At 34.2% G+C, this 26,654-nt stretch overlaps 1 protein-coding gene across 2 annotated transcripts; it reads left to right on the forward strand.

The window, feature by feature from the left end:
* Positions 1-290: 290 nt before the first annotated feature.
* Positions 291-25,932, forward strand: LOC107043450 (beta-1,3-galactosyltransferase 5). 2 transcript variants are annotated; one of them, XM_015264978.1, is made up of 4 exons: positions 291-380; positions 15,493-16,084; positions 18,702-19,010; positions 24,700-25,932. In XM_015264978.1, exons 2-4 carry the CDS (start codon positions 15,529-15,531, stop codon positions 24,810-24,812), a joined length of 978 nt encoding a protein of 325 aa, XP_015120464.1. In that variant the 5' UTR covers positions 291-380; positions 15,493-15,528; the 3' UTR covers positions 24,813-25,932. The 2 variants fall into 2 exon arrangements, with proteins under 2 accessions (XP_015120464.1, XP_015120459.1); XM_015264973.1 differs by having other exon boundaries at positions 18,702-24,788.
* Positions 25,933-26,654: the final 722 nt, after the last annotated feature.

The following is a 26,654-nucleotide window of genomic DNA, read 5'->3' on the forward strand; positions in this document are numbered from 1 at the left end:
TTATTAACTCGCAATTTGCTTCAAAACTACTTCAATGAGGAAAAAAATAAAAATTTGGAATATTTATACATGAGGGGCTAATTGATCGGATCTACCAACCCCATTCATAATTTTGGCGCGATTAGCGGAATGTCAAGACTGGAGACCTGGCAACGCTGCTCTGGTAAAGCGAGCAACTTCAGAGAGCTTTGCGCCTCTCCGTTGAAGGCTGCAGCGTTTAACAGGGGAGGGGATTTCAACCTATAGGGCGTTAACACACGATTTCTTTCGCCTTTTAACGCTCGACGTTCTACAGCATCTGTCATAGTCGGCGGATGCCGATGCCAACGTTCGGTACTCGCTTCTGACAGGCGGAACAAGAGTTTTATTATAATTGTAAGGTACGTATCGCGTTATTACTTGGATTATTGTTATCACACGGTCACCGGCTTTTTTAAGATTTTAATTAGTGAGTGTTAATTAATTGGGATCGAGTGGGTGGCGGAGGTTAGAGCTGTGCTCCGAAATTTCGGAGCTTTTCCGCTCCTGTTGAGTGGCTCCGAGTTTGATTGTTGCAGCGGTTTTTCACAGGAGCTTTGTTATCATTTTATCGGGAATGGGTCGGAGTGTTTTAATGAACTTTGGCCTCTGGGGATGGGGCTGTTGGGGGATGTCGGGGGTAGTGAGAGCCGGAAGTGATGCGTGGGAGGGAGACAGGTATCTCTATTAAGGAAGTGAGAGGCTGGAGTGGAGGACTCGTCTCGCGAAATAATTCTTGATTCTTGACCCTGCCGGTCGCGGGTTCTGTGCACTGCATACCGATGGGTTGTGTCTCCGACTGGCCGCTATGGTAATCCGGTTTTTGAGATGAGGATTTCTCCGCACGTGTGCCGGATACGGTTTTCCTGGATGCGGTCTTTTTGAGTTGAGGATTTTTGAGTTGAGGATTCTGGGGGGTGGGGTTTTTTGGAGGGGTTGTGCGACATTCAGTGTTAGAAATTTCTTGAAATTTTATGGAAGATATTATAGTAAATCTCATGTGAGTGACGTCGAATCGAATTTAGGGAAAAAGATGGATATGAAATTTCAAGTTTTAAGTAGAATTCACGGAAATTCATGAGTTTTCAGTCGGAGTGAGTGAATATTCAGAAACAAAATGACATGAATTTTCCTGATTTTTCTGAATTTGCACAGAATAATTGAACTATTGAACAGAAAATCAATGGAATAGTTGATTTTTTAATGACAAAATTTCCTGAAATTTCAGTGGAACTTGAACACGATAAAAATTTCCTGTATTTGGCACGAAAAAATCAGACGAAAATTTTTAGCAGTGTTGGGTTCAATGAGGGGGTTGGTGAATTAGGCGCTTTCGATCGAATTCGATGTAAGGTATATCCCTAGAAAACACGTTTTTCTTAAGATTTCTCTCATGTTTTTCATAGATAATGTTTGTAATAGTCCCCAGCTATTGAAAAAAAATACTAACAAATTAGTAATTTTCTTTCGAATGGTTATTTTGCACATCGTTTCCTTCCATCATGTACAATTCATTGTTTATTTCATTTTATTGAATTGGATAAGATTTCGTTTTAACTAATTTTATCAGGTTTTTAATTTAGTTGAATGTTATCATCATCATTATTCTGATTATCCATTTCTTCTATGCAACCAATTGTCTTTTTTAGTTCTATCTCTCCCCTCAGCCCGTCGATAAAATGTTGATAGTAAAATGTTATTTATACATAATTAAATGATTTTGAAACAGCACATTTGAGTAAACCATCAGAAAATTCACTTTCGGGGAAATTCATGAAAAATTCAAAATTTTCAATAATTATCATAAAGATTAAATCAACCAATATAGCTAGCGTAATCACCTTTTAACTTCGACTTAATGGCGTTAAAACAAACATTTTAAGCTCTGATTGAATTCATTTGAAGCATGATATCGACACATATCCCTGGAATTTCAATTTTCTAAAAATACAGAATTTTTGCGAATTTTCCAATAAATCAAAATAACGACTATTGCGATCGCCATCATCTTCGAATTCGGTCAAAAGGACATCCCAAAAAATTTTTTAAGCCATCATTCAATCAAATCAGAACATTTTTTTAGCTATCGTGAAGAAAACAATTTTTGTGAAATTTGAAAAATTTTAAAAATTAATCAATGAAGTAAATTTTAATAAATGGCGCTTGATCGGACCCAACAATACCTACATTTGAGAAAAGAAGATTCAATTCCGTCGATTCATTAGCGAACAATCAAAGAAAAATACGTACGGACGCGATTTAAAAATTGCATTTTCGGACCTTTTGGATTATATTTATTTATTTCATCATATGTATACCCTCTCGGGCCTTTACATTTTGTTCCCATCCCTACAAAGAAACCCCGGCTTTTGGATTATAATAGATCGATATAACAAGAAAAATCCAAAACTTAACTTTGAACGATTGCAATGCTTCCATTCGGAAGCAAAAATGGACATTTAGTGAAAGCATTCCTTATTTGATTCAAAAAATTAATTAACAAGTAATTTCTTACTTAATTCAAACAGTTCTTATCCAACTCAGAAGAATAGATTGCTCAGTCAGCATTCAGAAATTTACATTGTTCGAATGCGCAGGGTTTTTAATGCCATTCTTCATTGATGTACTAAAATAAACATAGTATATTGCGCACCAATACGGTAAGAGAACAGGACATTCTAACTGGCGCGTGAATTGCCGCCCGAGGCGAAGTCGAGGCTGGTAAACACGCCGGTTTTGATGCGGCTCTCTAGATGCACATACTTCCTGTCATAACTGCACGGTCAAGTTCGATTGTTCTCTGAAAATGGTGAAAAAATTTGGTTTATGTATTAAAAAAAAATTATTTTTTACGGATATGTCGGTAACTTTTAGCAATTGAATTTTTAGAAATCTGTCATCAATTTTTATGGATCTCGATACCTCATTTTATGTCACACTTCACAATTTCATGGACAGTTTATGGAAAAAAATCATGAAATTTCAGGTTTCACGGAACATTCAGTGAAATTCCAGGATTTTAAGGAGCATAAAGACGAGAATTCCTTAATTTATTTGAATTTCCAATCTAATATGAATATTCAGTACCCAATTACATTGAATTTTCAGTGAAATCTGAAATTTCATAATTTCTTCCTCCTAAATCGCGTTCAGTGTCACTGTGGAATTTTCTGGTTTTCGAATCATTTTCAGCGAAAAATGGAACTGAAATTTGCAGATGTCTTTGATTTTTCCAGAAAATTCTGAATTTTCAATGACAAAATTCCTTAAAATTTCAGTGGTAATTAAATTCGATAAAAATTTCCCAAAAGTGAATCGGAAATTTCAGACAAAAATTTTTAACAGGGCACTAGGCACGAGAAAACGCCCGTCATTAGGCCCGGTTTTCGGGCCTAATGACATAAAATATTGTATGCCACAAATGCGATTATAATCCTCGCCTTCGGCTCGTATCATAAAGTCACGATCGTCAGATAATACTTTTATCGCCTGATCATATAATGTGCTATTTAAGAATTCCTGACACTAACTAGAATTAGCCCAAACTTTAGGATTATGTCAAGGGAAACTAGTGATAAAATCCTTCGATTTTTGAATTTTTTTGTTTGGTAAATGATTTTAGAATTTGTCATTCGTGAAATTTAAAAATGCCGCAGATTCCTAAAAAATCAAAGCTTTTTCTTCTCTGTGGCCATTTTGAGGATCGTGAAAGAAATAAATAGGGAATAATTTTTGTGTGATATTGTCTTGGGGTATACCTTAAGTAAAAACTGAAATTTGATGTTTGTTTTCATTTGATGTGAAAAAGTCGATCAATTTTTTGACACCTCATAGAAAATGATCGACCTATATATATATAAAATTCTGATATATATAGGGGAGGGTGGGGCAAAACGGTCCCCCTTCAATTGTCAATAACCTGTGAATGACATTGTGAAAATTCCCAGTTTCAACTTCATTTTGAAGATAATTTTTCATTCTTCAAAACGAGCTCTAACTCATCCCAATCGGATTATTGAATCGGAAAATATTGACGATTGAAGGGGGGCCGTTTTGCCCCATCCTCCCCTATATATCAGAAGAAAATGTAAAAAAAATTCATATTTTGCAAAATACAATTTGATTGATACTAATGAGATATGAATTTTTACAAATTTTTCTTACACAATTTAGTTTACAGGATTGCTATCATATCGCCATTAATATTTTCTTCGGGACTATTCGATAGCCGAAACGAAGAACATCAGGTCTTTGTTTTGCATAAAATAAATATTTTTCGGGAACATAAAACGTATGCAAGCATAAAGTAACAATTGCGGAAAGAAAGTTAGTGGTTAGCGGTAGAACGGCGATTTGCATCAACAATATCTTTTTTTTGCGACAAAAATCTTTCGTCTCAAGACTCTCAATGATTTTCAAGGTGCGTTTTTTTAAATTCAAATAAAACTTGTTCGAGAATGGATTTTTTTTTCTCTTAGCTTCCAGAGTGATCCTTGTTTTTTTAGGCGTATGCAGTCATGTAAAGCTACTATAATCGTGATTTCTTGGAAGGACATCTTCGGTCAGAAATGCGATAGATTCAAGAATAAAGAGTGGGATGCCAAATTGGCGGATGTCCAGAGCAATAAAAAAATTGGGTTCCATGTAACAAGAGAGCACAGGCACCATTGTCCGTTGTTTTATTTGTCATAATGGATTATTATTTGGGGCAGAAAATAAAATACAATTTCCGTTGGAAGAAATTCATGTGAAATGAATAGACATCGTATTGAAATGAGACAAGTTCAAAATTTATCCGGATAGTGCTTTGCAAATATCTTTGCAAATATCAGAGTAGAGAGGATTAGCGAAATCCCTCAAAGGATCTTTTTCGTTGGATATTTCGTGGATGATATAAAAGTCTTATGATGTTTTTCTCCGAAGTTAAAAATTTCTGAGGCAACACGTCAGTGAAATCTTAAATTTCATGATTTTTCCCCCCCAAATCGTTTTCAGTGTCACTGTCCTGAAAATTTAAGAATATATTTACCGGAATTTTCTAGTTTTCTACTTATTTTCAGGGAAAAATGGAACTGAAATTTACAGGTCTCTTCAATTTTCCTACAAATTTCGGAATTTTCAGTGGCGAAATTCCTTGAAATTTGAGTGGTAATTGCATTCGATAAAAATTCCAAAAAGTTTACCGGAAATTTCAAACAAAAATTGTTAACTGTGTAGTCAGGTACAACCACTCTAAATTTCTCTTTTTTTCTCATTTTTCGCCCCATTTGACCGGCATGGTAATTTTTATTTTTATCAGGATAAAATTTCTTTAACGTAGAATAAAATTTGATCATCATGTATTAATTTTTACTAAATTTCAGGATAGAAATGAAGAAATGATGACTCATGATAGACTTTTATAGAACGGTAGGATAACTTTTATCAAAAATTTCTCTTCGTGTGCAATTAAAGAAAAACGACGCGCGGCGGGGTTTCCCTCATATGGTTGGTTTATAGGGTTAAAGTTTGATTTAGTGAGCATAGAAATTAGAACATGAGCAAATAATTTGATCATTTATTGTACCATGAAAATTTAACAGCTGATAAGTGGGGATGTCTGATTCTCACCGGTCGTTTTGCTTTTTGCAGTAAGAATGATCGTATACAATTGATTGAAAAAAGGCATAACGAATTTGACAGGAAAGAGGGCATAATGAAAGGGCATGGTGCTAGTGCGTATAAATTTTTCGATGTATTTTCTCATACTACTTCCGTGCAGAATTATGATACATCCCAGACTGTGAATTGAATAGAATAGATAAGGAAAGATCTCTACTTCTTGAGCAAATAACTTCGCCGATTCCCGAGAAATTCCATGGATTTTATCTCCAGCATTAGAACCCACGTAATATCTAAAGCCTTTCTGAGAAGGAAGAACATCATATTCATTTCAACCAATCTCCTGAATCAACTGATAATGAAAATAAAGAGGATTTATATATTGTTCCAACACACACCAATCACTTAGATTAAAACACCACGTGGTCAAGCCCTTGGCACTGGAAAGCACAGCCCACGCAGTAAAAAGACATCGATATTGATTACATAAATAATTCGTAGTCGCAAAGTCATTCAACAAAAGGTTAATGAGATAGTCGTAGCTTATGTCATACTATTATACCTTGCACGACACATGTATACAGACATATCTGCAAGAATTCTTTTATAGCTGCAGGTTGGTGGGGAGTACTATACGTAAAGAAGTTCAATAATGGGTTGAGATGGTCGATGAATGATGATGAAATAGTCAATGAGCGGTTTCACTCGAGATCTGAACTTTTTAAAAATTGATCGAAATTTAATTATTCATTCTGAACCGCTAGCAAATGGTAAAACATAATGTTTCTAAAAATTCAAATAATTTTCATGATTTATTTATATGATGGGAATTCCCCAATTAAAGTCAAGAACAAATTTTCAACAGTGTACGGAAAAGAAGCGTCAGACCTTCAAAAATTAGAGTGCCACATTCGAATTTTTGGGTAAATCCTTGTTTGGTCCCACAGCTAGTGGATGGTACATCAATTTTTGAAGGGACTCGCACGGGATTGTCATGTATTTTCCTCACCGTGTGCCTTCATCTCATCATCCGTGTTGAATTGTTTTCCTCAAGGCAAAATTCAATTTTTAAAATAGACGATAGACGTTTGGGGCCAGGTCGGGACTACATATGCATCTATTTTCAAAATCGAAGTGTGACTCGAGTCGAAAAAATTTTAAATGGATGATGAGACAATAAGGCCGCAGTGGAGCATTTCAAGGACAAAATCCAAATTGTGTCTCGATTTATATAAAATAGTATTATTATTATTATTATTATTATTATTATTATTATTATTATTATTATTATTATTATTATTGAAGTAATAATAGTACTTCCAGATTTTTTTGGCTTTACCATGAAAATTAAGTCATTTGATATTCAATACTATCACGACGAGGTTTCATGACTTTTATTCTTACGGGAATTAACACGTCCATTAAATTTGAGATAACGTCGTATTGTTATCATTTTTTACTATGAATTTGATTCGCTAGGCAAGTCTGTGGTGGACTGATAAAGCCTCGTGATGGGATTCGAGCTATTCCAGTTGACTCCTCCCATCTTCTTATCAGAAAATGATATCGGTAATAATGAGTTTTATGGAGCAATGTAAAGAGACCTCCCTCGTAAAAATCTGAATGGTCTATGAGAGAAAGCGTCTGACATTTCCTCTGAATATCACCATCTCCTAGAATCATTATACGATTCAACAAACACAAATTTTTCGAATTATATCATTTTGGTACCTTTAAGACATTTATGCACGGAGAGAAGAATTCAATAAAAATTACGTATTTGCATTTCAATTTTGTGATTAGATTTCAAGATTCTCATTGGATCACTGGAACAATTAGTTTTGAGATAATCATGTTCTCTCAATTCTTTACGTAAATTTGAAATTCTAGGAACGTCTGCAGCGAAGTGATAAATAATTATAATCCGATTTGTCTCGGCGGACGTATCTCCTTTTCTCCATCATAAAATTATATCGGCGATGAGTAATAGTAATTTTATGGTGATATTCAAACAGACCTTCTTTGTAAGTTTAATGACACACTAAAGAAGTCGCTTGAAATTTTCTCACAAAATCTCGTTTCCAGGATAATTACGTGATTTAAAACACACGAACTTATTCGAGTCATATCATATTGCCCTCAATATAAATTTATCTCGATTGAGACCCAGTTGTCATTCAGAATCGCATACCCTTTATCAAAGGGCAGCGTTATTTAATTAATTAACATTAAAATGGCAATATGAATTTCATCCTGTTTCGACATTAAAACATTGTCATGAGTAGATTTGACGAATTGATTTCGAGATTAAAAACTTTTCATCTATAACCAAATTGAATCAAATTCAAGATAACTTCATTCTCTCGCTTTTCAAGAGGAATCTGAAACTATAGGAAAATCTTCAGTAAAATAATGAAGCTTTATAATCTGATAATCTTTATAATCTGAACAATTACCAAACAAATCAAGTAATCGTGGACCAACCTCGATTTGCGGTATTTTTTCACCTTAAAGAGGAGAAAAAGTGCGAGATTAATAGTGAATTTTCCTCCGTTGGCCCGGGAATATTTACTAAACGTGAGGGTGTTTGCACCGAAACTGCAAAATTTAACCTGTATCCCATCAAAAATTATCCCAGTGAACGTGAATAATTGCTCAAATTTTTCGCATAATTGTTCTGTAACGGAGAATGATTTTGACCAAACCCGTTTGGGGGTTTTAACCAGCATTGTCTCACTGAATTACATTTCGCTACACGATTACCATTCCTATAATAAAATCTGTCGCGATTTTCGAGGTAATTTTGATCCAACTTTTCTCTCCGTGTCAACACTTATGATAAAATCTAGAGCAACTGGTCACAGAGAAAAAATTGGCGGTATGTTGGAAGGTCTTCAAACACCCATTTTTCAAATCATATCACGAGATCTCTTCAGCACAGATTTATATCGCGAACGGTTATCGTTTAGAGTTGTGTGAAGTTCATCGATCGGGAAAGTTATTTTACCCCTAGAGATCTATTGAGCTATTTTCTAGAGAATTTCCTCGATTCATATTTTCAAAATTTTGGGAAAAATTATCAAATCGTAAATTTGAGTTTTCGTAAAATCGATTATTTACCAAAAAACTGCTGAAATTAAGTCACCAAAGATATGAAAATCCTACACTGTTAAAAATTTTCAGCTGCAATTTCTGGTAAGTCTTGGAAATTTCTAACAAGTAATATTACCACTGAAATTTCAAAGAGTTCCATCATTGAAAATTCTGAATTTCGTGGAAAAATCAAAGAGAACTGTAAATTTCAGTTTCATTTTTCCCTGAAAAGGAATAGAAAATCAGAAAATTCCGTTAAATATATTCTTGAAATTTCAGGACAGTGACACCGATTCCGATTTAGGGGGAAAAAAGTCATGAAATTTCAGATTTTACTGAAAATTCAATGTAAGTTGGTATTGAATATTCACATTAGATTGGAAATTCAAACAAATTAAGGAATTCTCGTCTTTATGCTGTTTAAAATTCTGAAATTTTACTGAATTTTCAATGAAACCTGAAATTTCATTTTTTTCTCCTAAATCGTATTCAGTGTCACTGTCTTGAAAACTAGCACACGGAGAGAAATGTTCAGTAAAAATTACGGAACTGACACTTCGCTCACCGATTACGGAATCGATTAAGAAAATTTCAAGTGACTGTATCGTAATTTTTCACAGGAGATTCAGATAAAAATTACGGAACGCTCTGAAAAAATTCTGTGACAGTTCCGTAAAATATCCTACAGCCACATTTCGCTCCGGAATTACTGAAAAGATACGTAATTTTTATTGAATATTTCTCCCCGTGTAGTCAACTGTCTATGAAATTTCATTCTTTTCTAATAACAGTGTGATATTATAAACTTTTACACTCGTCTCTATAATGCCCACAGAATCCAAATTCCCCCACGCTCTCTCCTTAAATTGAATTCAAGGTCTTTTTGTAGAAAATTCAGCCAACTTTTTCCAACGGTGTAGTCATGTTTTCTCGTCTCTGACGCAGTCTTACGATGACAGTCATTTCGTATAGCGAATTGACTCGCGATCAGAAAACAGTCATAACCGGTCGATTTAACCTGATCTGACCTAACCGAAAGAAAAATTATGGTCATTGAACATCTCTCCCTCTAGCGTGATCTTCGGCTTTCAAACCGAGATTCAATCGATCGAATACCCGTTGATTATTTGATTGGTTCTAAATATTCCCGAAGCTTTATTTTGCCCTCCCCCTCAGTTGTCCTCGATAGAATGGATTGATCTTGTCTTCGTTGTAATAAGTCACTTTCGATATCATTGTCACATCTCACGTTGTACGATAAAAATGCCAGGAATAACCTTGTAATATATGACCCTGCAATTGACCTCGGCTGGTGGGTAGAGACCAACCTAATAGTAGTTTTTCATATTTTATGCGGAATGGACGATGGTGAAGATTATTTCGATGATAGACTGACATTAGCCACTAGATAGAGTGCTGCAGTGTTGTAAGTCGGTATCTCATTTCATTAATGATGGAATTATCTGGCGATCACATGATTTCGAAACCAAGTGACACAAGACTATTCAGAAAATTATCAGAAAATTTGTTCGCCTTCGGGGGAGATCTCTTAACATTCAATTACACTGATACACGGAGAGAAATATTCAATAAAAATTACGTATCTTTTCCGTAATTCCCGAGCGAAATGTGGTTGTAGGCAGTTGTACGGAACTGTCACGGACTTTTTCTGGAGCGTTCCGTAATTTTTATCTGAATCTCCTGTGAAAAATTACGATACCATCACTTAAATTTTCGGAGTCGATTCCGTAATCGGTGAGTGAATTGTGAATTCCGTAATTTTCACTGAACATTTCTCTCCGTGTAGACTAATTGAGTAGCGAAGTGGTAAACCGGTACAAGTCAATTTTGACTATTGGCCAGTTTTCAATGAATATCTCGAAGTTTAAGGGAGATAGCAAACTTTTTGTTATAACATTTTTTGTAGAGCCGATTGAGAGCTACAACAAATGTGATTATGAACATTTCGCTATCTCCCTTAGGTTCGGAAATATTCCTCAAAAACTCAACTGGGAGATAAGTCGACTTAAACCGTTTTACCACTTCGTTACTGAATTCATTTATTCCAAACGAGATTCGTTAACTATTAACGAATGGTAGAATTNCACTGAACATTTCTCTCCGTGTAGACTAATTGAGTAGCGAAGTGGTAAACCGGTACAAGTCAATTTTGACTATTGGCCAGTAGAGCCGATTGAGAGCTACAACAAATGTGATTATGAACATTTCGCTATCTCCCTTAGGTTCGGAAATATTCCTCAAAAACTCAACTGGGAGATAAGTCGACTTAAACCGTTTTACCACTTCGTTACTGAATTCATTTATTCCAAACGAGATTCGTTAACTATTAACGAATGGTAGAATTGAGTGTGACCAAATGAATATTTGTTAATAGTTAACGAATGGTTCACTTGAAAAGTGCAAATCGAGTCAAACAACACTGAGAGAAAAATATGATTCTTCTGACTATATTCCATCACCATCGCACTATAGTCAAAAAGTCCTCAACAATTTCACATGGGTTACAGTAACTATGGCCGGAGAAGTGATTACTACAATGGAATGTAGTCATTGCTACTATTTTATAGTTCTGCTCACGATAAATTTGTCGTGGTTACTTTTGAACTTTGGTGAGTTTAACTGCATTTTGATTTGCAAAAATTACGCTTGTGAAGTTGCTATAATGTTATGTGCCGCATACAAAAAAAATCGTATCGTTCACCAAAACTGCCTCAACTATCTTCTTATAGTAAATCGAACTTCAGGTTTTTCTCTCAGTGTATTAACGAATCGCGGCAACAGTTAAGAACCCTCGTTTGGTGCAACTGTGAATGTTCTTGTGTCCAGAAATGTATTCCTTCATTTATTGAAGAAAATGACATACTCGGATGGTTAAAATAGCTGTAACCTAACTCGTAAATTTCCCAAGTGGATCGTTATTCAGTTAAAATATGCATTAGATTCTCGTAAAAGACACTACGGCCCGGCTGCGTCAGCTCAGTTAACTAAACCGTCGGTTAACGACCAGTTAACCCATAAGGTGTACACAGGAATAAATTTATTCCTGAAATTGAACAGCTGACGGGAATGGCTGCAAGTGGCCTTTATTTTCCCCGTACAAATGAAGTTTACGTGAAGACCTAGCACACTGAGAGAAAAAATTAGCTCTGCTGCACTGATAGACTAATTCATTTATCCCAAACGAGATTTGTTAACTAATAACGAATAGTTCACTTGAAAAGTGCAAATCGAGTCAAACAAGGCGCCTCAAATGTGCATTTGTTAACCATTAACGAATGAACATTTGGTGAGACCGAATAGACCCTCGTCTCCAAACAAATCCATTCGTTAACAATAATTAATAACTAATCCTACTAACTAATCCCTTGGGTTAACTAATAACTAATCCTTTCTATCAGTGTGAACAACTATATTTATATCCCTAGAAGAATTCGAACTGTCACGCATGAAAAAACTCGATAGAAAACCTAGCGAATTCGCTAGAAAATTCTATTGGAATTCTATTGAACAATTCTATTTGTTTTTTGCACTGATTCTATTGGATATTCGATTCGAAAAAGTGAATAGATTTCGAATTTCTGTTTGAATTTTCCTCGTGAGATTTTTTCTATAAGAATGCTTGGGCATCAATTGACTAAGATTTTTCCACTGGGATTTTAGAATACAAAACAACACAAAAAACTTGGAAAATTTGCCGCCAATAATTCTAATAGAAAAAATCTCAAGAGAAAAATTCGAACAGAAATTCCATAGAAACCCCATAGAATTCCTACAGAAATCCACTAGAATTTTCTAGCGAATTCGCTAGGTTTTCTATTGAATTTTTTTCTTACGTGGTTGGCAGGAAAAAATATAAACTATTGTACGGCAATCATTGGATCTGAGACAACTTCATAGGTTTATACCACAGAAAGAATACATTGACAAGAGAAGAATATTTTTTTCCTAAAAAAAAATTGTCTCCTCGAAATTATTTAGTTTTGCCAATAACACAGCTTTCCGCAATAAAATTTCAATTTCCTCTTCAAATTATCATTTGTTCCATGGCAATTATAAGTGGTTATTGGACAAAGATATACACTACTCAATGACATTCGCGTGATAAAACTGAAGCCTTATATAACGAATGTATTTACCCGAAAGACATATAAATGTACGAGAACAATTACTACGACGAAAATTATCATGTTGTGGTGGAAACTTTCTTTTTTATCCACAAGTAAATTGATTCAACACAAATCTTTCAAATTTTTCGTACTAATGTATTTCGTACTAATGTATTTCCCCATGAAATAGATAAAATTATCAACACAATGTGACTCGATTTTTTTTTCAAGTTATTTTAAATATTTTTCTTCAATACATAAGCCATACGGAACTGAAGTCGATGTCAGAGGCATCATATTCAATCCTCTCGTTTATCGAGCTAATTTTCATTAAAAATTCTGAAATTTTTACCGAACATACTCTGTACATTCCTTTCTCAAATGGCGCAAACGAAATTGCGAATCCATTAACTACTGATTTGTTATTAACAAATTTCCGACAGTCGCCGATCTTGGCAACTGTTTGTACTATTGACCTGGGATTAGTCTTGAAAATTCCAGAGAAATCTGTATAAAGGAATACCGTAATTGCGCAACTTATTGGTGAAAACTCAAGATTATCATTAACTTTTAGATGATAATTTTTTGATCATTAGTGTAGAAATTGTCGCGTATTAAACAGCGAATTCGAGTAGACGGGAGGCCGCCGGCTGATGAGGACACACCGCGCGATATGGGTGCCTTACTTGAGGGGTTAAATTGAAAATAATAGTAGTAATGCGTGTATGTATATACATATATCGATATATATCTAGCCGCACCAGCGTTCAGCGTTAGGTTCGCAACATAGACGCAGCTGGTATGAACCCCGAAAAGGCCCAGAATATGAAAATTCGCGGATGGTATATGAATTTTTAAAAAATTAAAAATTAAAATTTTAATATTTGCGGCCGCTGTTGTAAACTGAAACCAGAAAATGTTTTTTTTTTGTTCAAATTATGGAAATGTTACGTATGATTTACATACGATTTACATATAATTACGTATGATTTATGCAATTTATGGGTGGTTATCATTTCTACAGCAGTATTTACCTTTGTGTGTCGTCTTGATACCTTATCTACATGTAGTGTTTACTATGTAATCTTAACATTGCAGTTTTTGCAGGTATTGCTCAGGTATTTTAAGCCTTGTTCGATCTGTCGCTTTCGCATGTGGCAGAATCAAGTCTGGCATATCCTTATATAATTTGCCAGTTTTCAAATGAGTTTTATAATTCCTCGATTGAATTATCGCTGGTGCCAGAAGGCATAGAAAAAGTTTATGAATTTTCATTTTGTTATACAACCTACTTTATTGAGATCGGCACAGTAGAATTTCCCGAGTTTTTTGCTTGAATTTTTTAAGTTAAAAAATGTACTGAAGAAAAATTAGAACATCCATGCCAAGGCATTTTCATAGAAAATATCTTGACAGAATGAGTTGTGTAGAAAATTCAAAGTCAATTGTTAATAAAATTTTCCCAATAATTTTTATGTTGAAAAAACCGCAGAAAACCTGCTGAACTTTTCAATACACGGAGAGAGAAGCTGGATCAAAATTACGTAGAAAATCGTGGCAAATTTTACTGCACTAAGAAAAATAGTATATTTCGATACGAGTGAGACGGGTTTTTACGAGTGTGAAGTTGGCGGCCCGAGACGAAGCCGAGGAATACAATCGCTCGAGTCAGAAAAGTTAGTTTTCGGCCGAGTGAGGAACATAATTTTTCTTCACGATGTTCGTAATAAACGGCATTTGTCGACATTTGTTGTTTGTTTGTAAACGATGTTTTACGGACAGTAATGAAAAATCTAATAGAAAACCCAGAAAACGCTATCATCTCTTCGCCGATTCTATTAAAATATTTTGCACCATTACGTCACGTTTATTCATAATCATATACTTTTCGTCGAGATTCCCCAATGCATGGAATCGCGTGGCTGAATTAAATATGTTCTATTTCATAAAATTGTAGAATAAGAAATTTTTTAATATCAATTCACGTCTGAAAAACTTTAATAGAAAACCGAGCGAATTCGCTAGAAAATTCTATTGCATTTCTGTTGAATGTCTATTAAAACCTTGGTTGTTCGCCGATTCTATTACAAAGTTTTGCAGCATACTACACGAGTTAGGAAAGTTGCTTCCAACCGAGTGACGAACATAATTTTTATGTTCAGCGAGTGCCGAAAAATGCCTTTTCGTCGACGAGTAAACGAAAAGTTTCTTCATTTACTTGTAAACAAAGAAGGCACAGTTCGGCCACTCACTGAACATAACATCACTGTCAAAAAATATTGTTTGACACATGTGGGACGGGAATTTTCAGTGCGTGTGATTGGCAGCCCTAGGCTCCGCCAATTTCACACTCGTGGAAATTCCATCTTTTCGTATCGAAATATACTATTTCTCCACAATGTCCGTAAACGGCAGTTTTACGGTCAGTGTGATGAAATAGTACATTTCCGGCCTGTCGTTATGAGGTTTTTATACTCGTGGGGTACCCCCTATAGCAACAGCTCGAACAATATTTCTCCGCAGTGATTTTCACTTTTACGAGTTTGGGGAAGGGCTAATACCAATCCCCGGACGAGGAAAAGTCAAGGTCAGCAATAGAAGCTCAAATAAATAACGCGTAGCTTGTTCTAAAAAATGAATGATTTTTTTACAGGAGTGATACGAAGTAGGATGAAAGGGTGTTGCTAGCATGTTGGATAAGCGACGGCTCCATGGCCACGGGTCGTCGCCATGCACCTTAACATTTGCAGTAACCCTAACTGTCTTCTGTTTCCTGTCAATATGGATGTTAACCGGTGCACCAGGCACCCTAACAGCAATACCAGCCCAGGTACCAGTACCTGGCTACACACTTCTAGTACCGGACAATGTATCGGCATTACCCCAGCCATACTCACTGAACGAACTTCCGTCCAGCGATGAAACGACACTGATTGATATGACAAATTTTCGATTCATCATCAATCATGATCCGTGCAATAGAACACAACCATTATTACTAACACTGATACACTCAGCACCTGGTAATTATGCAAAACGTCACGTTGTACGTGAAACGTGGGGAAAACATACGTCTGAGATGATTGTACTATTTTTCATTGGAGTCACTGATCAATACAGAGGTGATATTATTGAGGAGGATAGAAAGTATGGTGATATTATTCAAGGCAATTTCCTTGATGCATATAGAAATATGACCTATAAGCATGTGATGGCATTGAAGTGGGCCACATATCACTGTCCAAGTAAGTGTTTATTCTTTAATATTTCATGGAACGGAAGACATTTATCGAGTTGTGTATTGTTGTGGCCTAAATTTAGGAGTTTATGGTTATGAGCTTTTAATGTTTCTCTCTTTACGCACGAAACAATTCCACTGAAAAATTCAATCGATTTTCATTTTTTTTAGAATCATTACAATCATATATAATCATTTTTTATTCAATTCAGCAGCGAAGCGGCAAACTGGGTTAATTCGATTTTTACTATTGGCCAGTTTTTGACGAATATCTGCGAATGTAAAAGAGAGAGCAAAATTATTGTCAGGACCTTTTCTGTAGAGCCAATTGAGGGTTATAAAAAAGGTCATGAGAAAAATTTTGCTATCTGCTTCGCTACTGAATTGTTGATTTTTCTCGTTGAGGTATATCCCGAAACAATAGCCATTTTCAAACAGTTTCTCTGTATCTGGACCGCTATTAACTCTCTGAATTGCACTTCCAACTCCATATTTGGTAACATCGAACATTTGGCGCGACCAAACTCGTCAGTGAAATTTATTATCTCATTTCGTTTTTTGGCACGATCAGATGTTGGAGCGCAATTATGCTCAATCAGGTTTACGTGCTTCCCGACATGCTCATTTATTTATTTATTGCCTTTCTGGTTGCTCTCTTCGTGGAATCTATTGTATGCAGAGTTGAGTGATACGAACGGAATGCAGTGATATTCCTGGAAAGCATTGTTGGGATAACCCACGTGCCATCTGTCATTTTGTAGATTTGTTATTATCAAATTTCATTATGAACGACCTGAGAAATATTCGAATTAGCATTCGTCATATCACTGGCTCCACTTCTGTGATTTCACATCTGCCCAAGCCATAACACTTCCACTAAAAGCTCGAATATTAAGGGGACATTCAAATATTCTGTCACATGTTTCCATTTTTTCGACCCTCTGCCCCTCTATTATAAACTTAAATCGAATTCAAGGTCTTTTTCCGGAAAATTCAGCCAAATTTTATTAACACTCTACTACAATTATAAATGTCCCAGAACATCGAATATTTTGGGTTCTAGTTTAGTTCTATTAAATAATAATATTAATATCACAGAGTTGCAATAGGTGAGATATTCGGAGTGACGAGTCCATCATTGAAATTCAAATTGTATTTTTCAAACGCTCTTTGTCATTAAAACCACATTCTTCATGAATGGACGAAAAAAATATTATTTATACATGTGGTGACCTCGTTCTTTGTATTATGGTATCGATTCCGCGATACTTTCAACAAATATTTCTGGGGGAGACAATGTGTTGCTCATCAATTGTTAATGGCAAATAGTCTCCATTCCAATTCAACCTATTTTAAAATTATTAGTGGGAACTCCCTGGAGAAAACCGTTTCATTTCTTTTCTTCGAAGTATGTTTTAAGGAAAGTCACGTACGTTTGCGATTTCTTGTCGTTAACATTATCTCAATATTTGTAGTTGAACATCAGAGCTTCCATTGGAGCCTTATTTTGTCCCAAGTTACCGTACATTTTGCAAGAATTTTATTATTTCAACGCTGAAGGAGTAAATTTGATTCTCCATTTCGGGCGTTAGGAAATATTTTTAAATCCGAAAAAATTGGGAAGTCCGACTTGTTGAGGACGTTTTATAAAATTATTGGAAAATTGTAATTTTGTAACATTACAACCTTTCAATAAAATGATTCACGAAAATCAAATTTTCGGCTGAAGTTTCAGCTACACTTCTTGGAAATTTTTACCACGCAACAGTTCTACTGGAATTTCAAGGAATTCCGCAATTAAAAATTGATGATTTGATGAAATAAACCAATTGAAATTGTGTATTCCGGTTCAATTAATTCATGAAAATTATGAGAAATCAGGAAAATATATTCTTGAATTTTCAATTCATTGAAAATCGTGCGTAATTTGGTACGAAACATTCATGCTTTGATTGACTCACATGCGCAGAGAACAAATAATCAGTCAAGTTTCAAGGTTCATGATTTATTCTCCTCTAAATCGAATTCACAGTGGCTTTCTTGAAGACTAGTTCTAAATTGTCTTTGTTTAATTGTAATATGTTTAGATTGTGACATTGTAATATTGTATATTATGATCTTTCTGTTTTACTTTAATAACGTATGTATCTATCTGTCTATCTATAATACTGATCTATGATTCGCTGACATCCGAGTGAAATAATGCAGTAGCGAAGTGATAAAACGGTTCAAGTCGACTTATCTCCCAGTTGAGTTTTTGAGGAATATTTCCGAATCTAAGGGAGATAACGAAATTTTCATAATTACATTTGTTATAGCTCTCGATCGGCTCTACAAAAAAGGTCATAAAAAATTGTTGCTATCTCCCTTAGATTTCGAGATATTCATTGAAAACTGGTCAATAGTCAAAATTGACTTGGACGTTTTTACCACTTCACTACTGAATGAATCACTGAAATTCCAAATTTTATGATTTATCCTCTTCTAAATCAAATTCAGCTGCTGGGACATTCACCTTACAACATTTTACCAAAAAAATGGAAAAACTTCATGTCACACATTCATTACGGATTTGATTATCAGTGATGGAATTTATTGAATGAATTTTGCTCTTTTGATTTCAGGTGCCAAATATATATTGAAACTAGACGACGATGTATTCGTTAACATTCCAGCAATGGTAGATTTTTTAAAGCGCGGCCTATCCCCATGGGGCGCAAGACGTCTCATTCTTTGTGATCCACTATCAACAGCAACAGTTAAACGCTCGTGGCGTTCCAAATGGCGTGTATCACCCCAGGAATATCCCGGTAGACATTATCCAGCTTACTGCGCTGGTTGGGCTATACTGTATTCACCTGATTCTGTATTTTTACTGTACCGCGAGGCACAAAGACAGCCATATTTTTGGATCGATGATGTTCATATAACAGGTACAGTGGCTGGAAAAGTTAATCTCACACACAGCTCCATACACTCACTTGTACTTAGTTCCGATGATATGATGCAACTGCTTAATGATCCTGATAGTCGACAAGAGTTTTTATTTGGCCCACCTAATTTGGGGGAGGATCATATTAAGGCTCTGCATCGGTTGACTGTTAGTGACGGCAGTTGGTAATGATGGCCTGTGAGAGATATAGGGAAATATTAATTTTGCGGTGAAGTAAAATAAGGAGAGGAATCAAATTAATTTTATTTTGGGAATTGGGGAAAGGGGCAAGATGGAGTTTTGAAGGTGTGGATACAATCTGTTGATTTCACTTCGAGGTACGCTTTTGGGGGATGGTGGAATCTTTGGAGATCACAGGGAGATCTACATAAAAAGCCTCTGCGAAAAGCTAGTCATCTCTTTTAGATTTTTCGATATTTTACTAATGAAAATGAAATTAGGTAATCTCACTTATTCTGAGGAAAATTTCTTTAAAAAACCAAGCACATTCGCTGGAAAATGAATTTCTATTAGACTGCTTTTGAAAGTTCGATTAATTTGACGAATTTTGGAAGAACTATTGAGAAATTCCGCAGCTTTTCCACGAGTTTTTGTACAAATATTCAATATTGTACAGCAAAAATGAGCAGAATTTGACAGCATTTCTGTACAACTCATTCTGCTGAAAGTATTTCCATGGAAATTCTATTTGGCTTGAACTTTTTAATAAGAAAAGAAAAAACGAAGTGGAAAACCTTAGAACGTCAATAGAGAGTCGACCGTACACTAACAGCATTTTTTAATAGAATTCCAACAGAATTAAATTCTTTTATACATCTGTTGTCGATCTGAGAGGGATAACGATTTTTTTGTGATAACCTTTTCGTAAAAAAGCGAATTGAACTTTTATTCTTGAATTAAATTTTCTTATTGATGTTTAATTCTTCGGAAGCTCGATAAAAATGAATCTTGAAGTGAAATCCATGCATGTTGTTCTGCTTCAATACTGAATACATCTTTATTGATCGTCAATTTTTCCTGAGCAACGATGAGAATTCAATGAATTTTATTTCAATTATAAGGACGATAAATATGCTTACAAATGACATGAAGAGTTTTGAATTCGCCTCAGCAGGTTTGGAATTATTGACAATGAAGAAAGAAAGGGGTTCGTTTGCTCCTTTCCATCATGAAATTTTGTAGATAACGAATATTAAAATTAATCCACTCGATAATTTCGAAATTCCCTGCTTTTGATCTGAGCTCAGTACACTGTTCATACTCCGAAATTTGTTGAAATAATTTTTTATACTATTTATTTTATAGTTTTATTGTTGAAAAAAGAAGTAATCATGAGGATTTTTTAGGACTTTGAGTGCTCAAAAGGTTTTTTTTCTCTTTTGGAAAATACGAATTTTGTTGAAGAACCATTGAATGTATCTTTGAGGATCAGATGGTGTTCAAAGAATTGACAATTCATTAGTGAAGTAGTAAAACGCAGGAAATCGATGTTTAATTATTCTACTAATGAGTGATTTCAGTAGTGAAATGGTAAGACGGTTCAAGTCGACTTATTTCCCAGTTGAGTTTTTGAGGAATATTTCCGAATTCAAGGGAGATAGCGAAATTTCCGTAATCACCTTTGTTGTAGCTCTCAAACGGCTCTATAAAAAACGTTATAACAAAAACTTTGCCATCTCTCTTAGGTTCCGAGATATTCATTGAAAACTGGTCAATGGTCAAAATTGACTTGTACCGTTTTACCACTTTGCTACTGATTTTACGAAAATGATGGGTGATAGTTTTAGTAGGAAATTTCTTTATCTACAGAAAAGTATCGTGCCCTTTTGTTCCATAAATTCACAATTTAAAACGTCTCATTTCGTTTATTACGTTTTACTACTTCACTTCAGGATTGATTGAACTCTCGGAAATGAGAGCAAATGAATCATGGTGTTTCAAAATTATACAAAATTCTTTACTTATTTTACTTTATTATAGATAAATCTAGCAATTATTGAATTATTCATGAATTCTTTTAAAAAGACTTGTCAATGAGGTCGACAAGCATTCAACGAAACTTTTAAATTATCCTTAAAACATTGTTCTTTGTTATCGATGGCATTTAGAAACTTAATTAATGAAGTGTCATTAGCTTGAGGTGATTATCATGTACATATAATCGCTGAATGTGACAAAGGGCTTTAAACTGTCATTTAACTATTATTTTAAACTAATAACAATACCAAACGGTATTGCGAGAAATTCTAAGTTAATGAGTGGAGAAATTGGAACACTACGTCAACTTTTTTTGTTGATTTTTATATTAAACAATCGAGAGGAAGGAAGAATGATAATTTGTTGGATAATTGTAATACTTGATTGATGAGAACTCTTCAGTATTTAATTCGCCAAATTATTGAGTAATATATACATGTAAAAATTGTAAATAACTAAATGAAGAAGGAAAAATCAAATTTCATAGTGAAAGTTACCCCTTTCGAAAGTTGAAGAATAGTTCTCCAATTAAACAAATTTAATCATTAAATGAATCAACAAAATTTCCCTCAAAAAGCCAAGACATAATAAGAAGATTGAAAATTTTGAATTTCTCAATTCTAGTCGCATAATTTAACTTTGCTCAATTTAAGATTCTCCCATCAGTAGAAGATATTATTTCAATATTTATCTGTACATTTATAGGAGATATCATCTCGATAATTATCTTTACAATGTCATTTAACATTATTATTTGCTATATCGGATAGAAATTGTCAATCGCCGAATGATGGAAAATACGATAGAATACTTTTATTTTTTTAAATTCGTATGATGCATAATCCACAAAGAATCAGAGGTGAAGAACTGGACATGCGACGCTCCGGGAAATATACAATTAGAAATTTTTTGTGGAAAATAGTCTCGGCTCCAGAAACAGTTCCTTGAGATTTTTTCCTGCATTTTTATTACTTATGAGATCTTTTAAAGATGGAGTGGGTTCAAGGAAAAAGCGAGAGAATTTTTTGCGGAGTATTTCATCACTTGCAAAAAGTTCTACTCAACTGAATGATCTATTACACACAATTGAGTTCCTTCATTTTCAACTGAATGATATTTTGTATTAAGATCTTGTCCACAGGCATTGCAATTCCCACATTCTCATTTTGTTTCTCTTGGATTTGATGTGCGTAAATTTTACCTGTCAATTGCATACATACAAATGAACATTTGGAAAATTAAATTCATCCATAAAAAATTTTACAGAAAGACTTGGCGAAATTGTTAGAACACGATTCATTTTTAGCTGATTCTACTGAGAAATTTTTATGGAGAAAATCAATCGAATTCCTTTTTTTTATACAGCAAATTGTATTGAGGCGTTTTCTATAAAAATTTATTGGTTCAAATTTTTTCTTTCAAACTTTTTTTTGGGTTGATTTTGCAAATAAGTGGAAAAAGAATGGAGTGAAGAAAACTTGGAAAATTTATGTCGAAGAATTTCTATAGAAAATGTTTCAACGGAAACATGAGATTCTACTGATTTTTTCTATGAAACAGTTTCTATTGGAGATTTTCGACTAAAAAAACGCGCAGTAGAGCTGCGCAAATTTTCAATAAAATCGACGAAAAACTACCAGAATTTTCAAGTGTACTGGGTAGTTTTTTCTCTGACATTCTTTCGTGCATGTTATGCAAAGCGAATTTAAATTATTAAATCGAACAGAATTCAAGATGTAATCATGGAAGTAGATGTTATATCACATCAACTGTGTCAAAAAATGAAAGCACTCTATTGTTAAAGTATGTCCTGTTCTTCACCCCTTGACTACATAATCTACTCAATCGAGTATTTGTAGTTTGTTATAAAGCACAATATGAAGTCTCACAGATCTCGATGTATTCACTACCTACCTCACATTTATTCAATTATTTTCACGAGGTATTTTTGTTTTGTATTTGTGAAGAAAAGAGAGAATGAAAAATCATGAGTATGTCATTTTTCATCATAATAATCATTCATAAAAAATGGAACAATTGTGCATAAAGTGATCACTTCCGTCGGCTTTTCGACGGAAGTAAAGGAAGTATGAAAACATGAGAGGAATAAAAAAAATGAATTACTTGTACAGATCGTGAGATAAACTAGCTTATATGAGATTCAAAATAATTGTTCGTAATTTTAATGCAGTCTTATCCCAAATTCGTACCTGAAAACAGGAAAAACCCACAAAAAAATGGAATATAAATAGATAAGAATTTATTTATCCAGGCTCGAATGCTCCTACGACAGAATCTAATTGATATTTTCATTGTAATGTGGGCATGGAGAAGAGACAAGAAGTATTATACTTCCATGTAAAAATCATTAATTAGAGTATTTATATCTACAAACGTCAATCATCAATTTATTTTTCTTCAACAACGATCTATTTTTGTCTCTTCTTGATGCAATATCGGCGTCAAATTTAGAAAAACAAATTGGGCTCGCTCGTTCTGATTAATTCATCATTCGTGCTTATGTTTTGATTGAGCAATTCTAGAGTGGAGTGGTAAAATGTAGGGGAGGGTGGGGCTAAATGGAAACTTCTGACATTTTATCAATGTTCATAACTCAATAAATTTATCTATTGAGCTCAGTCTAGGATCATCACAGAGGGAAAGAATTTTACTTTCTGTGAAAGAAGATATCTCGTTTCATTAAAATTGAACAAGTCTTTAACATCTCCAAAAAAGTCAAAAGTGTTCATTTTACCCCACTTGACCCTAATTAGTTTTACATAACGTCTATTTTTTGTGAAAATTTCGGGAGATGGTTTTTTTGATTACGTGAAGTGGAATTGGTTGGGGAATTCCCCATGGAAAAGGTAATTTATAATTTTGAGGCAAACTGGAATAGTAATACTTTGTCAATTGATTTTTATAATTGTGTGGCTCATGAACCCTGGGCAGTGCCAAATGCCTTGCGATTTCAAGAATTGGTTACACCACTACATGTTACGGTTCAATAATATTATTAACTAATTCTCGATAAGGGTTTTTGGGACTCTTCACCAGCCACGTCCTCGTCGTGGGTCCTGGGTCACGCTAAGAGCTGGTGAGGATTGTATTCTTCACCAGCACCCCCTTTGGGATTCCCTAAGAAAGTGTCACTTATTGATGAAAAAAAGATTAATTAATTTTTGTAATCATGGAGTGATATGTAAATTTATAATTAATAATTTTTGTCGTATGGAGGGCGACGGAGAGATTAAGGGAACATCTTGGATCCATTGAGATTTTCAATTTGATGAATAGAAAGGACAGGAATCATTGTGATGAGTTGTCTGTAATATGTAGAGGTGGATACGAAGAATTTCAATCATTAAATTTGTCAATTAAATTACGTGAAAGAAGATATGGATAATTAACGTAATTCAAATTACATTTTACAAATTACAAATTTCATTACAAATTGCATTACTTATAAGTTATTAATATGAATTTTTAAACCTTTTAGAAAAATTATTCTTCACAATTTTTTTGTTCTTTTGAAATCGATTTCTGGTCAAATTCTAAATACATTCAAATTTGTTAAAAATGCGAAAAAGAAATTCGTAGTGTGGAAAATTGATTCTCTATCAATTATTTATTACATAAGTTCGTACTTTTTAGAAATCGCAGTGTTTCAATTATTTTATTTTATTTTGTAGGTTTGCTTGGCTTATTCGAGAAGTGGATTCGCTATTTATTTGTAGACATTTCTAAAATGTTTTATTATTGTATAAAAAGAAAAATGAAATTCAGAATCTCAATGTTTAGGTAATATAAAATTCAGGGTTAAATCAGACTTAAATCGGAGCTCTGATGTTCGCCTGCAAATTTTGAATAATATTTCAACAAAAACAAAAATCAAAAATTAATAAAATTTAACACTATCTCATGAGGGAAAGCGCTGAATGAGAAGTCCCGTACATATTCATGAGCAATCATATAGAAATATGAACCACCTTGAAGAGGTTCGAATGCATTTACAGGTGCTCGCCTCGCGATTTTGACATTAAAGTTTTACAAATTCAGTTTGACAACATTTTGCTCCAAAATGCACAATTTTTCAGATAGTTTGATAGTTGAAATAACAGAATGAGATAAACTGATATATAGCTGGAGAAAAATTGCTCAGAAATAAAGAATAAACTTGATTCAAGAATGTTTCCTGTTAGTTTAAGCATAAACATTTCTAATTTCTGAAAGAATATCTCTCATGACAAGATGAAATGTTCTCAATTAATGAATTTCAGGGGAATATTCTTAAATCAAGTGTATTCATTCTCGAATTGGAAATTTTCACCATTTCGACTGAAAAAACTAATGGATTCAGGATTTAAGAATACTCATTTTCCTATGGTTACATTTTACTCCTACTATATTCTTAATTATTCAATTATCTCGGAAACAAGTGATTTTATAGTCACAATGTCACGACACAGTTTTTCGATTGAATAAAAAAAAAGTTTCTTGAAATTTTTTTTTATTATCATCGAGACAATGACATACTCCAGGCTGATCGTATTTTCTTTTACCACTTCACTGCGGAAATTGTGTCAAATTATTTTGTTCAATCAGTGGATCTGAAAGGACTAATCCTGAGACGTTTGGGGACTTCTAGGAATAAGTAATTGTCACTAAAAATACGAGAAAAATAATATCAAAGAGAGCTTTCTCCCCTAACAATGTAAAATCCTTTGTCGTGCTCAGGAATAATAAAAATGAACAAATTGGTGCATGTTAACTGAATGTAATTGTGCTAACTCAAAATTTCTGCATTTGTAATTAATTTAATTTATGACAGAAGAAAGAATTGTTAGTAAATTAAGTTTTATATATTTTCGAAATGAGTCGATATTTGTCCTGCAATCTGTGTAAAATAAATAATAATAAAAATGGATGAAAAAGCCTACAGATGTTCAATTATTCATGGGAGAACACGCGATTATTGAAAGCAGTCTGAACTGGTTGCAAGTACTAATGGAAGAGCGGCACGCCGTCTGCGTTTAGAATAATTCTCATTCCATTGCAAACTCGAGGCCAATAATGATAGAACAGTTACATGAACTGTGGCCTAAACCATTTGATCGTTCAATATCGTCTGGGGAGAATTAATTTCATCGTTGAACATCTGTTCTAGAAACTCATTCATTATTACTCGAAAGAATTTTTATGATTCTTCCTTTTCGAAAAAAATGCTGGCAATCATTCGTTCGGGTGCAGCAGAGTAATTAATTGAATAATTGATAGCAGAAAGGCAAGGAAATAATCTAGGAATCAATGTTTGGCAACCATGTCGTATGTGACCACGTCCACCGCCCCCTTTCCGATGGTCAATTTTTAGAAAATTGAGTAATTAAGTGGCTAAGATATATCCAAAAAATCAGAAATTTTGTCAGATTATAGGTCTTAATGAGGACAGATTATAGGTCTCAATGTATTGATGGCGAAAAAAAAATAAGACATCACTCAGCGACATGACCTCTGTCACATGGCATGCTGTCATACACTCACTCTCCCCTGCTTGTTTTATTTTTGCATTCTTTCGAAAATCGGTTGTGCCACGACAACTAAAAAAAATGTTCCAAATTGATTGAATGTGATGGCTTACACAATTTCA

The sequence above is a fragment of the Diachasma alloeum genome, unplaced genomic scaffold (genome assembly GCF_001412515.2).
Source record: "Diachasma alloeum isolate Michigan unplaced genomic scaffold, Dall2.0 Dall_scaffold_00179, whole genome shotgun sequence".
Classification (NCBI taxonomy): Eukaryota; Metazoa; Arthropoda; class Insecta; order Hymenoptera; family Braconidae; genus Diachasma; species Diachasma alloeum.

Bases quoted from the DNA above. Each gene is read 5' to 3' on its own strand.
- LOC107043450 (XM_015264973.1), top strand. From the start codon at position 15,529: ATGTTGGATAAGCGACGGCTCCATGGCCACGGGTCGTCGCCATGCACC. The intron at 16,085-18,701 runs GTAAGTGTTTAT...TTTTGATTTCAG, and splicing joins GGCCACATATCACTGTCCAA to GTGCCAAATATATATTGAAA.